Below are 13,559 nucleotides of genomic sequence, written 5' to 3'. Positions count from 1 at the left end.
CGAGAAATTTACATTCTGCCCATTAATAAAAATATTTTTCAATGTCATAAACAGGTGGATAAAATGCATGCTTAAACTGTTAAAGGGGATGTGATTTTAAATATTGAACTATGCTAAATAGAATTTCTAATAATTTTGACAGTCCAAGTAGAGGGAAGAGTGGCATGCGGTCAGCCTGGGGTGGCGAGATAGGCGGGGCGGGGGTAGACAAATACAGCAGTACGGGTACCGTAGTGGACGGCACGCTACAGCCTATACACAGACCTAACTCAGATTCTTCTGATGGTGAACTCAGTGCCGGAGTCCATCTTGATGCGGTCAAGTAAGTATCATATTAAATATTTGTAAAATGTAAATGCTTGTGTTAAAACAGATTTATTAATGCTTGTGTGTAATGGTTGATAGTGATGTGTAAAAGATCACAAAGTTAGTTTATTAGACAGAGGAGTTTTATGGAAATTGTCCATTTTGAAAATTTACTGGCATCATTACTGTATTATTGTATAGTTAAAAACAGACAGCATTGAAGGAAGAGCACTAATGTGTACCGTTTTAACAGTAAAATTTACCTGTTTATAATTAAGTCAGTTTCACAGGGAAGTTTTTACTGTGTAATAACAGATATTACATTGCAAAATATTAAACTAGTATTAGAGATAGTCAAGGTGGGCTTTTGCACAAGTATGTTCAGGAAATATTATGTGAAAGTGTGCACTATTAATAACAAGTTTAAGTATTTCATCTTTAATTTAAAATAGATTCTTCTTCTTTTAGGGTTAACTTATATATAATTAATTGTCAGCTGACCTGTAGAAGAACAAATCCTTTCCAACATGAATAATATCAGTGAATGTTCATTTAGTTTATGTTGTGTAGTGGTGTTTTTGTGTGTCATAAATACATGTGTAGACATGACTGTGAATGCATGATACCAGACTATCCATATATTACATACTGCATGTTAAATAATGATGTATCATTTCCCTCCATATAGGCGAGCTATACTAGGATTATAGCATCAACACACTGTACCAAACTTAGTCAAGAGGTAGTAGACAGTCTAGAGATATCTATCCTCCCAACTTGTTTATCCCTTGTTCAGTTTAGGGGCCAGGACTATGTGTTACTGTAGGAATTTCACATGGTTTGCATGCAGTTGTATCTGTAGAATTTCTCTTCAGAATATCTGGGTGCACATTGAGAAGATATAATTCCCTCTTGCTGTTTTTCTGATTAGATTGAAATCTCCATTTACACATTTTATAAAATGTATATCTGACATCAAGAAGTAGCAAAATAACCGAAAACCAATTAATTACTGAGAGATTTATAAGGCATTTAGAATCTTAATTCTTAGAAAAGTTTGAAGATGTCTGGCATGTGATTGGTTTAAAAAGCAGATTCTAATAAAAATTATGCTTTTCTCTGTTAATTAAAACACTCTTACGCTAGATTGACGTCACGTTAACATGCGGTGTTGTCAATGTTTTTGTTGCGACCAAGAAGGAGCGCTACTGTATTTTATCTACTGTTTTAGATTAAGAATCGAAATGATTTATAGCAAAACCGTGTTTTAACTCTTTATACACTCGGGAGGTAATACGTCATACAAATAATTTCACTTGAGCTACGCCCTCGTGAAATTATTGAGCCCAACGTATAACCGCCCATCGTGCATAAATAGTGTTAAAACACTCTTTTGTTATAAATTATTTCTTAAATAACTGCTAAACAACAGTACATTATGAAAAGTGTCAAATTCTAAGGCACAGTGCAGAACAGTTGTAACTCATATTTATGAAGAATGAGATACAACCATTTCACACCAAATCTTTGAAATAAATGGTCACTTTCACAAACAAAATTTGGAAAAACTTCATTTTCTGTATAAAAAGTACGAAGAGGATCTTTAAGCTTTTATATGTTCATTTATTCTAACAAGTGTACTCAGATGTAGCATTAGAAAAAAGAAGAGCTATATTGTAACACATATGTCTTGGCCTAAACATTGCATGTCTTTTCTTGTTTATTTTCCAACAGAAAGAGGAAATCATCAAAAAGATAGAAAAATATAAAACTTTCTCACAAACCACTTTCAGGTCAACAAACTCTGCCTTTTTTATGTGTACAGAAGATATGACAAGGGCTTCCTCTTTCTCATTTTCTACCATGCATGCAAAATATTTTAATCTTTTAGAAATATATTAGTAGGTTTGTCTTATTCCCTGTCTGTTCTGTTCTCTCTGTTACTGTTATTTACCATGTTACATTATTCTGTTTGTGTCATTCTTTTTCCTTAGCATCTGAATATCATCATAGACTTATATTTATTACCACTGTTGAAATCTCCACTTTGTTTCAAATGTCTTTAACTTTTTCGTCTCGAGCTGTGCCTTTCTGTTGGTTAAGTTGCATGCTGCCAATAAAATGTTGAATAATTTTTTACCTTTAATTAACATGTAGCCTTCTGGGGGCAAGTGATTCTGTCTTTGCGACCAGTGCAGACCAAGATCAGCCTGCACATCCATGCAGTCTGATCATGGTCTGCACTGTTCATTATTCAGTCAGTATCTTTTCGGTAAGCACCACTTCGAATTATAAATGGTACTGCCCAAATTAAATGATGGACCAGTCCATTTTAGAAATTTGCAGGGTAAATGTTTAAAGAACTGCTGTTGATAAGAGAGAATGAGAGTTCAAATAAATAGTACAAATGCAGTTAAGAATTTTCTGATAAATTAAAACACTTAAAAATTTACGTAACAGGTATTACTACAAGTTAATTTACATGGATTGTTGAGGTAGCAGAGAGTGGAACTTGTACCAGCAAAGAAATACACAAGGTTTTCATGCATTGTATAACCCAGCAGTTTCAAAAAATCCATGTATGTAATGTCAGCCTATATCTAATACAGGAATCAGGGTGGATATAGAAATGCAATTTCAGAAATTCCTGTGTGTCTTTGTCTGTTGTAAAATTACCAGTATATTAATGAGATATGTTATGTATATACATGTGTGTAAACAATAATTAGAGTATAAATATGCATGTAAGTAATGATTGGATTGTTTGATTGTTTAGGAGACTACGAATGCAGTTTTACAGACTGCATTTGCAGACAGCTCCGTACAGACGTACCCCGGAGAGGCTGGACATTCGTAGTTTATCTGTAAATCTTGTTATAAAATTGTGTATGTCTGCAACTCAACAAATGAAAGTGCTTTCTTGTTACAGTGTTGTCAGGCTTTCCAGTTCTTATTTAATTGTGTTGAACGGATTCTGTTGTTTGTATTTTCTTGTTGCTTAGATTGTGTTAAGTGGTATTAATTTTTACTTACTCATAGCAGAATTTATGTTTTAAAGCCAGGACGCATTTGTTTGAGTACTAACTCCTTTGTAATTATTAATTCTTATGTTACAAGACCTGTAGTGGGTCACTTAATAGTTCAAAAGTTACTTGTTTTTCACACGTTGTGGGAAATATGGATAAAACAACTGCTGCAGTCCCATGAATATATGAGCCGTGCCATGAGAAAACCAACATAATGCGTTTGCGACCAGCATGGATCCAGACCAGCCTGCGCATCTGTGCAGTCTGGTCAGGATCCATGCTGTCCGCTAACAGTTTCTCTGATTGTAATAAGCTTTGAAAGCGAACAGCATGGATTCTGACGCTGGTCTGGATCCATGCTGTTCGCAAACGCATTATGTTGGTTTTCTCGTGGCACGGTTCATATAGGCCTAGAAGATTGTTTCTATGTACCGTCAAAATATCGTCCAAATGAAAGCGTTTTGTGAGTGACCCTCTTTTACAAACTTTTCTCCAATTCCTTGACATGTATAATTTACAGATATTGTTTTGTTTTACATTTTGATTCTTAACATCTTTAACATCCAATGTTGTTTTTTTGTTTGTTTTTTTTATTTTAATATTCATATACAGTTGACATTGTTCTTGTGACCACCTTTAATAAGCGGCATTTCTATTAAGCAACTGCATAAAATCCCACCTGAACGTTTTTACTATATAAATACATCCCATAAATAGAAAACTTTCATTACATGATCTGCAGCCACATGAAACCAGCCTTGGCTTGTAAAATTATCTGTTTTATGTCTTTCAAATTAGTGGCTAGGTTTGCAAATATGTATAATTCACCTTTTTAAATAGTCAACCAAACCAACAGTTTTCAAGGTCAGTCGGCTAGGAGAAGTATTAGCTGTATTTAAACAATTTTGAACAATATTTATAGTTCTGTACACATGGTTTAACAGCAGTTCTTCTGAATGTACCAAGATCTATAGAGAACCTGTTGTAATGGGAAAGCCAAAATGTGTGGGCCCATAATACTACAGTGTCTACTGTGTATGTTCATGTTTCATGTTGTTTTTAGCCATTGCAGCATACTCTTTTTTTTATTATTATGTATATTTTAGGTAATTGTCAGACATGTGATTGAAATTAAAAACTCACTTGTTTTTATCATTTACACAATTTTATAGAGAGAAGGTGGATCTAGGTCCATTCCATAAAGAAATACAAGTTCGACTTAAGCCACTTATAAGCTGCCGAATGCCTAGTAATAGGTATACATGTGTATAAAACCTCCCCGAGTGTCACATGCACGGTATATTTTCCCCGCATGGTCAGGTAACGTGCACCATGTTTTTGAACCATACCACAGCAATGCAGCCAGTCAAATGTATATCCAGGCCTATGCTAATCTGAAAATCTACATTATTATACCCCTACAAACGAAGTTTGGGGTTGTATATAGGAGTGAGCTTGTCGGTTGGTCTGTCGGTCGGTAGATAATTTGGTTTTCATGGTTTCCAGACAATAACTCATGAAAGGCTTGACAGATTTAAATAATTTTTGATACACAGGTGTAACATCATAAAATACAGGCCTAGATTGACTTTGGCTACAAACCACCAATTTTTTGACATAGTTATGGCCCCTTTCCAGCTTAAAATTTGCCAAACTCATGGTTTCCAGACAACAATTCATGAAAGGCTTGATAGATTTAAATATTTTTTGGTACACAGGTGTTACATCGTAAAATACAGGTCAAGTTTCGACTGTGGTTACAAACTAACAATTTTTTTGAATGTAGTTATAACCTCTTTTATACTTGAAATTTGCCAAACTCATGGTTTCCGGACAATAACTCATAAAAGGGTTGACAGATTTAAATAATTTTTGATGCACAGGTGTAATATCATCAAATATAGGACAATTTTGACTTTGACATTGGATACAAACCACAAATTTTTCACATAGTTATCAACCATGGCCATTTCTTTCTTGTGGTTGTCATACTTCTGTGACAAGGCCATATTGTGGGGGTATTATTCTTCACTCCTGTGACAGTTCTAGTTAATCTTGAAATGTTCTTTATTTGCAAAGATATACTCATATTTATATTTTTGCTGTCATAAATACTTGTAAATTTAGCTTGATATATATTCGAAATAGTTAGCTGTCTTAATATTTTGCTGTAATTTTGCAGTTTTACGTTTAAATATGAAATATTGCAAGTGCTAGGTTTACTAGTATACTTCTTATAATTAGAAATATTTACCAACTTGAAGTTTTATAAAAAAAAAGAGGGTTCATCGTGTTTGGTCACTATAACTATTGGCATGTTGCACTTTCACATTTCAATTTTGCCAAGACTTCTTTAACATGTTCTTTAGAATATAAACTTACGAACTGGAGATGCCAGTGAAACAATTTATTTTTGCATTTTTAGCAGCTGTCATACAATGAATATTGAATAATGTCCAAATTAAGATTTGCAATAGGAATTCAGTTGTTATGACTATTACAGTTACAACCTATGCATGTATGTTGTCATTGGCCTCCTGTCATTTTGTTCAGTCCTATAAATAAAAGTAATAATTCACTGTTGACCTTTTATAACCATAGTGAATGCATAAAACTCTGTAATTATCAAAGTTAGAGTAGGCATAGAAAACTAAGAACAGTCTCTGTATCATGGGTAGCTATTGGTCAATTTACAAAATATAAAAGCAAGTGTTCTAACAAAATTTTAATGCTCTGTGAAGAAGCTCTGTCTTGTTGTGTGTAGATATTTATGGTATTGGCACATTGTTGAAAACTAGGAGCACAGTCAGGTGATGGAATGTATACAATAACAATATTGTAAGCAACAGTAATAATCTTGATTAAAATACTATTTCTGTTTGATATTTACTGGCTAATACAGTACAATTTCGAATTGTAAAAGTCCAAACGGGTGTGGATGTCATAAATAAACACCCTTAAGATAGTGCTGCATGTTTGAAGTAATGGCGTAACATCATTTATCCGGATAATGTAGCACAAAGTCTGGACTCAGTATAAGGAAACGAAAATTGTTTAATGAATTAATGGCAACCCATAAATTTATTATTAATTTATTGTAACGGCAACACTGCTGCTTTTCTAACAACATATTATATTAAAATGTTTGACATTTAAAATAATTCCAAATAATGTCTTAAAATCAGTGCGTAATCTCCTTAATAGTTTGCAGATATCTCAAAAACAAGCACATGGACCTATACATTTTATTTCACCAGGTTTATTTATGACTGAGAAATTTCCTTAAAATTTACATTGTTGAAAAATTACTATTTGCAAAAATGTTACCAAAAATTGTGATTTTCCCACATACGCCCATTATGATAACTTGTGTGAGGTCGAAATTTTTCAAATCTGTCATGCAAAGAATCCAGCACATGACCCTATCGTTTTTATTTGTGGTATTTTCTAAGTATATTCTTAAGTTTTGAAAAATTCAGGGATTGATCAAATTTTACATTGTAGAAAAAATTTCAGTCCAAAAATGCAGAACTGTCTTCACCAAAGATGCTAAATTTAGGGTTATGTTAATGTGCATAATATGCTAGATAAAGTCATAGCTTTGAGTCAAAACTGTTGCTTGCACTATTGTCCCACTGCAGTTGTGGTGATTTGCTGTTCTTATAGCCGTCACTTTGCACTCATTATTTAAAAATTAAAAAAAAATTCTATTAAATATATTGATGTACTATATCTTCATAACTTATTTGAAATTTTGATAGACAAAAAGTAACATAAAATGTTTTCTGTTCCATATAAATTAAAATTATTGTATTATTTAATAGGCTATTCAGTAATAAAACTAAAACATTTTTTGGTTAGTAAAATTTTTTAACGAAAAAATGCATGTAATACTATTAGCAGGTTGTCAAGCAGAAGGCCGTTTCTGCCTCATATCGAGAATAAACAGGTAAAATCGTGTATGTATCCCTGTCTGTCTCTCTGTATGTTACATTGTGTGTTTGTTATATAAAAAGTCAAAATCATTAGATTTAAGTCTTCAACATAAATTTCGTCATGTTGTTAAGTTGTTATGTTCATATAGGTCTAAACATAATCAGTGGCAAAAATTTAACCGTATGAAAACCCAGATTAAGAAAATGGCAAAATAATGCACAGTAGCGAATATGGTATTGGATCCTCAACTTGTAGATAGTGGTTTAGTTTAATAGAAACCTTTATATGGCTTTTTGAGGGGTCAGAGTGATGAAAATGTTAACCAATGATTGCGTTATAAACTATTAGACTTATACATGATTGTTGATACCAACCTCCTCAATAGTCTAGCTTCAAGTGCGGGAGGTTGTGGGTTTGATTTCCAGACGCATCGTACCAAAGACATGAAAAATGATACCAAAGCTCCCTTGCTTGGCTTTCAGCATTAAGAGGGAAACTGGCATCTCTTCTCTCATACCCTTCTGGCGATAAATTCCATCAGGAATGAGGTGTCAGGAATGATAATACAAGTTGTAGCAATTGCTTCACAATCGACCTAAAATAAATTTGTATAAAATAAGGACTGTTGATACCCAAATTATTCAGTTTTTCCCTGATATATAGTCTCATTAAAGGAGCACCTGCTTTGTTTTTTATGCCCCCGAAGGTGGGCATATTAAAATTGCAATGTCTGTCCGTGTAAATTCTTGTCAGGGATGTAACTCTGCCATTGATGAAGGGATTTTGAAATTACTTGGCATAAGTGTTCCCCATAATAAGATGATGTGTCATGTGCAATATCCATACCCCTAGCTTTAAGGTCAAGGTCACACTGAAAGGTTAAAGGTTAACATGGTCTGTTTCTTGTCTGGTCTTGATGAAGGGATTTTAAAATTACTAGGCATAAATGTTCTCTATACTGAGATGATGTGTCATGCGCAAGACCCAGACCCCTAGGTCCAAGGTCAAGGTCACACTTCGAAGTCAAAGGTGTTTCTTGTCTGGTCCATAACTCTGCCATTTATCAAGGGATTTGAAAATAATTTGACACAAATGTTAACCATATGTGTGCCACGTTTATGACCCAGGTATCTCAGGTCAAGGTCAAGGTCACAAAATGATGTGATTTTTAGTTCACATGTCACTTTGTGACAAGGTGAGCTTTTGTGATCGCACAGCGTCCGTCGTCCGTCTGTGCGTGCGTAAACTTTTGCTTGTGACCACTATAGAGGTCACATTTTTCATGGGATCTTTATGAAAGTTGGTCAGAATGTTCATCTTGATGATATCTAGGTCAAGTTCGAAACTGGGTCACGTGCGGTCCAAAATTAGGTCAGTAGGTCTAAAAATAGAAAAACCTTGTGACCTCTCTAGAGGCCATACTTTTCAATGGATCTTCATGAAAATTGGTCAGAATGTTTACCTTGATGATATCTAGGTCAAGTTTGAAACTGGGTTATGTGCCTTCAAAAACTAGGTCAGTAGGTCAAATAATAAAAAAACCTTGTGACCTCTCTAGAGGCCATATTTTTCAATGGATCTTCATGAAAGTTGGTCAGAATGTTCATCTTAATGATATCTAGGTCAAGTTCGAAACTGGGTCAACTGCGGTCCATAACTAGGTCAGTAGGTCTAAAAATAGAAAAACCTTGTGACCTCTCTAGAAGCCATACTATTGAATGGATCTTCATGAAAATTGGTCAGAATGTTCACCTTGATGATATCTAGGTCAAGTTTAAAACTGGGTCACATGCCTTCAATAACTAGGTCAGTAGGTCAAATAATTCAAAAACCTTTTGACCTTTCTAGAGGCCATATTTTTCATGGGATCTGTATGAAAGTTGGTCTGAATGTTCATCTTGATGATATCTAGGTCAAGTTCAAAACTGGGTCAACTGTAGTCAAAAACTAGGTCAGTAGATATAAAAATAGAAAAACCTTGTGACCTCTCCAGAGGCCATACTTCTGAATGGATCTTCATGAAAATTAGTCAGAATGTTCACCTGGATGATATCTAGGTCAAGTTCGAAACTGGGTCATGTGTCATCAATAACTAGGTCAGTAGGTCAAAAAATATAAAACCTTGTGACCTCTCTAGAGGCCATATTTTTCAATGGATCTTCATGAAAATTGGTCAGAAGTTTTATCTTGATGATATCTAGGTCAGGTTCAAAACTGGGTTACATGAGCTCAAAAACCAGGTCACTGTGTCAAATAATAGAAAAAAACGACGTCATACTCAGTTCAAAACTGGGTCATTTGGGGACAGGTGAGCGATTCAGGACCATCATGGTCCTTGTTTTGTAGAGACAACTGTAGCATTCTTGGGCACGCTTTGGGGGCATTTGTCATCAATAGTGGCAGCTCTTGTTTCATCTAAAGGGGCAAGCCTCTAGATTTACGACATTTTTTCCAAAATTCTAAACTTTTTATTTTTAGTTAGATTCTGTTTTTATTCTATTTATCTACACTACAGCAAAATGTATAATAAAACACTCAAATGTCACACAAAAGAAAATTGAATTTTGGTGTAGTGAGAGTGATTTAATCATACTGTTTCACTGCTAAATGCATTTTCGTGATAAGCCTTCATTTGTGGCAAGTTTTGAAGATCAAATCCGAAAGTAGGGGTTTGTTGTGTGGACAAGGGGATATATACATCTGTCTAGGATAACAGACCACCACTGACAGGCTTTAATACTTGGAACTATTCTACACCCTATTTTCTTTCTCTTTTTTTTGTCAATTTATGATAGAACTTCCATAAAAAGAAGGTGTAAAAATAAGATATTTTGTATTAAGGTATGTTTGGGGCCTCTGTGGCTGAGTGGTTAAGGTCACTGACTTGGAATCACTTGCCCCACACCGATGTGGGTTCGAGCCTCACTGGAAGCATTGAATTCTTCATGTGAGGAAGCCATGCAGCTGGCTTACAGAAGGTCAGTGGTTCTACCCAGGTGCCTGGTCATGATGAAATAATGCATGGAGGGGCACCTGTGGTCTTCCTCCATCATCAAAGCTTGAAAGTCACCATATAGGCTATAATTGTGTCGGTATGATGTTAAACTCAGCAAAAACAAAACAAATTAAGGTATGTTAATCCCATCTGAAGTGGTTGTAAGGAAGGGTTTGATATTAGTGACCTTTAACCAATGGAATTATACCGTATATAAATCACACACTTGAACAGTATTAGTTTTTCAGTTTCTGTATTTAATATCAGTTACAGTACTTTGCTATCTGTTTTGAAATTCTGGCATTCTCTTAAAATGGCACCACACTATATTGTACAGTATACAGACTGATACTGAATGCTGTATATGAATATTTTGTAATATGACTACATCTGTATATACTATATTACTCAAGAAAAGCTATAGAAAAACAACTTGCTTTCTTTCTAATTTCATTTCTTCAGTGATAGGTTATTTTCTTTTTTCTTTCCTTTGATAAAAAAAAGGTGTAACAATGACTAATGCGCTGCTGAGCACTCAGTATTATTGCTATGCTATATATCTATGCTTGAAAATAAACATGGTCCTAAAACCTGCTGCTTTTTCTTATAGCTTCACTTTTTGACTCAATTTGATACATTGTGTACAGAATGTCAGTTTACCATTCTTTTAATTGTAATATCCAGTATTCATTGTATACATTCATGTACTTTCCATAATTATAAAGCCTCTATGTTAAAAGTTTATGTTTTGTTGTTGTGTGTACTTGTGTTTTAAGTTGTTGATGTTACATACCCATAATCAATTTCAGTGTTTGATTTGTTCAAACATGTTTAGCGTACAATTTTGGTCAATTTTAACTTTAATTTTAAAATATATATTGCTGCTTTTTGACATGAAAATATTTAGATATTAAAATTAATTATGTATTGCATTATTAGTGTTTGATTAAGATGTTCTGGGGCTTCTTCAAATGCTGCAGCTGCATCAAAATGAAGGAAATGTTTTGTACAAAATTGGTTTTAAGGATTACTTTCACTAGTCACACTGTTAATTACTCATATTCTTATTTATCACTGTAAACATACATGTATAGCACCAGTAAGAGTAAAGAGATACTTTTATATAAAAATGGCAGTAGAATTAACCTTCTAAAAGTTAAAAAAATATTAATACCTGGTATTATACCATTCTGAGATGCTCTGTTGTATACAGTGACATGTCAGAAAACCTCATCACATCCTATTTGTGCTAGTACCCTACAGTTCCCTTCACAATATCTTTATATACTTGCTACTCAGCGTCTGATGGGGCATTTTTATCAAAAGTATCTTGTTACATGAAATGGTTGGTGACAGTAGCCTATGACAGCCTATAGTTTTCATAGTCATATTAAAATTGATCATCATGTTTGCTTCACTGTCTTAACAAATTATACAATTTATTATGTATTACAGATTACAAGCAGCCCAATACCTCAGCATGAGTCTATCAGCAACTGGATTTCAGCCTGCTACCCTAACCCCTCAACCGGTAGTCACCAGTCACTTACAACCAGTCTAACACAGTCATCTTAACCGTGAATGGAAAGAATACCGCACATGTTGATACACTCGGGTCCGATATCAGATTAGCAGCACAGTATTCAATTAAGAAATTGTAAAACAAGGCAGTTCAGAAACTACTGTTTTGAAGTTGATGTAATGGAAATTGGTCTTTTGGCTGCATGGGAATAAAAGGCACATTGTAACATTTCCAATGTGACTGTACTACATGTTATTGTAGTTTCAAAACAATACAGCACATAGCTTGGAGTTCTTGTGAAAATTACAGAAAGTTATCAGTGACTGTTTTGTCAAATGATGCATCCCTAAAACCTAAAAAAATGTTCATTATCTTTGTATTTGTAGACACTACCTGTTTAAATTTATTCTGATATCAAATTTTGCAAATAATGGTGCAAATGACACATGAACGTTTACATATGTTTTGGGAGACAAGTGTTGATGGAATGTTGTTTTGCTCATGATATATTGTCAGACTGTGGCTTTAAGATACCAGCTTACATTGTCTAAGAAAATGCATACATTTCATAGTGTAATATATCCATCACAGTGAACATTTAAGATGCAAAATTTACTTTAGCATATCACAACCTTGTGTGAAAATGTGAGACCAAGTATTATAAAGTGAAAGCTGTTTTGACCTTACATTTAAATCAGACTTTGGTTGAAAGGTGTTAAGCAATTTGTAGTTCCATATCAGTGGAAAATTTTGGAAATACCATTTCACTACAACAGTGTTGTGTTACCCACTGAAAAATATTTGATATATTTTGATATTTGTTTCATCACTGCTGAAATGCAATAGTCTGTTCATTCTCTCCATCCTGTATTTTATTTAAAGCATTATCTTTGTCAGAAAGTTTTATTTATTATATAACTGATCAGTATTAACTGAAAAATGTAGATATTATATTTTTTTAAATGTCTCACCTCATCATGCATTGGTGTGGCCATCACAAGTTCTTCCTCTAGTCCTTGCAGACTTCTGCATACATTTCTCTCAACATATGTGTATGTGTTTGCATACTATATGTGTAGGATAATTTTCTTTCATATAATTTAGCAAAAATCAGAAGAAATATCAAAACACCGCTCAGAAGTTGAATATTTCATATTATTATATACCATACTGTGAATAAATGTAGTAACAAATTTAACTAAAAATTACACAGTTTACCATTTAATTTGCTCAAGTGACATTGGCACATGTTATTGCCATACCTCCGGTCCCTGGTGGAACATAAACACAATATGATGTTGATTTGTTTCAGCCATGTATATATAATAATAAAAAGATTAATAAACATCAGCTTTATGCCTTCTGGCCATAATGGCACATCTAGTGTAATAATGGCTGCAAGTGTGCCTTCTGGTCATAATGGCACATCTAGTGTAAAAATGGCCGCAAGTGTGCCTTCTGGTCATAATGGCACATCTAGTGTAATAATGGCTGCAAGTGTGCCTTCTGGTCATAATGGCACATCTAGTGTAATAATGGCCGCAAGTGTGCCTTCTGGCCATAATGGCACATCTAATGTAATAATGGCTGCAAGTGCAAGCTCAGGTTTAGTTTACATTAATAATTCAAAGAAAAATGTTTATTCTGCTCATTGAAAGGCAGTGTGCTCATTCATTAATATTGCTTCATAATGCACAAGCATTTCAGATTAAAAACATGTATATTATTATGTTTTCTATGATTTCTTGTTTTAAAGAAGATCGTATTTTGTTAC

General features: G+C 34.0%; 1 protein-coding gene across 18 annotated transcripts in view; it reads left to right on the top strand.

Moving 5' to 3' along the window:
* The window catches only part of LOC123530542 (uncharacterized), a 63,184-nt gene extending 50,827 nt beyond the window's left edge, over window positions 1-12,357 (top strand). For 8 of the 18 annotated variants that reach the window (XM_053521092.1, XM_053521091.1, XM_053521094.1 and 5 more), the window contains 4 exons: window positions 143-322; window positions 4,505-4,588; window positions 7,233-7,281; window positions 11,719-12,357. In XM_053521092.1, the coding sequence (XP_053377067.1) occupies window positions 143-322; window positions 4,505-4,588; window positions 7,233-7,281; window positions 11,719-11,838 (433 nt within the window). In that variant the 3' untranslated portion in view covers window positions 11,839-12,357. Of the gene's footprint in view, window positions 1-142; window positions 323-994; window positions 1,049-3,082; window positions 3,171-4,504; window positions 4,653-7,232; window positions 7,292-11,718 lie in introns of those variants that run through there. The other 10 variants (XM_053521097.1, XM_053521096.1, XM_053521090.1 and 7 more) reach the window with 10 other exon arrangements.
* The last annotated feature ends 1,202 nt before the right edge of the window (window positions 12,358-13,559 follow it).

The sequence above is a fragment of the Mercenaria mercenaria genome, chromosome 13, assembly GCF_021730395.1.
Source record: "Mercenaria mercenaria strain notata chromosome 13, MADL_Memer_1, whole genome shotgun sequence".
Lineage (NCBI taxonomy): Eukaryota > Metazoa > Mollusca > Bivalvia > Venerida > Veneridae > Mercenaria > Mercenaria mercenaria.
This window is presented reverse-complemented; position numbering and strand designations above follow the sequence as displayed.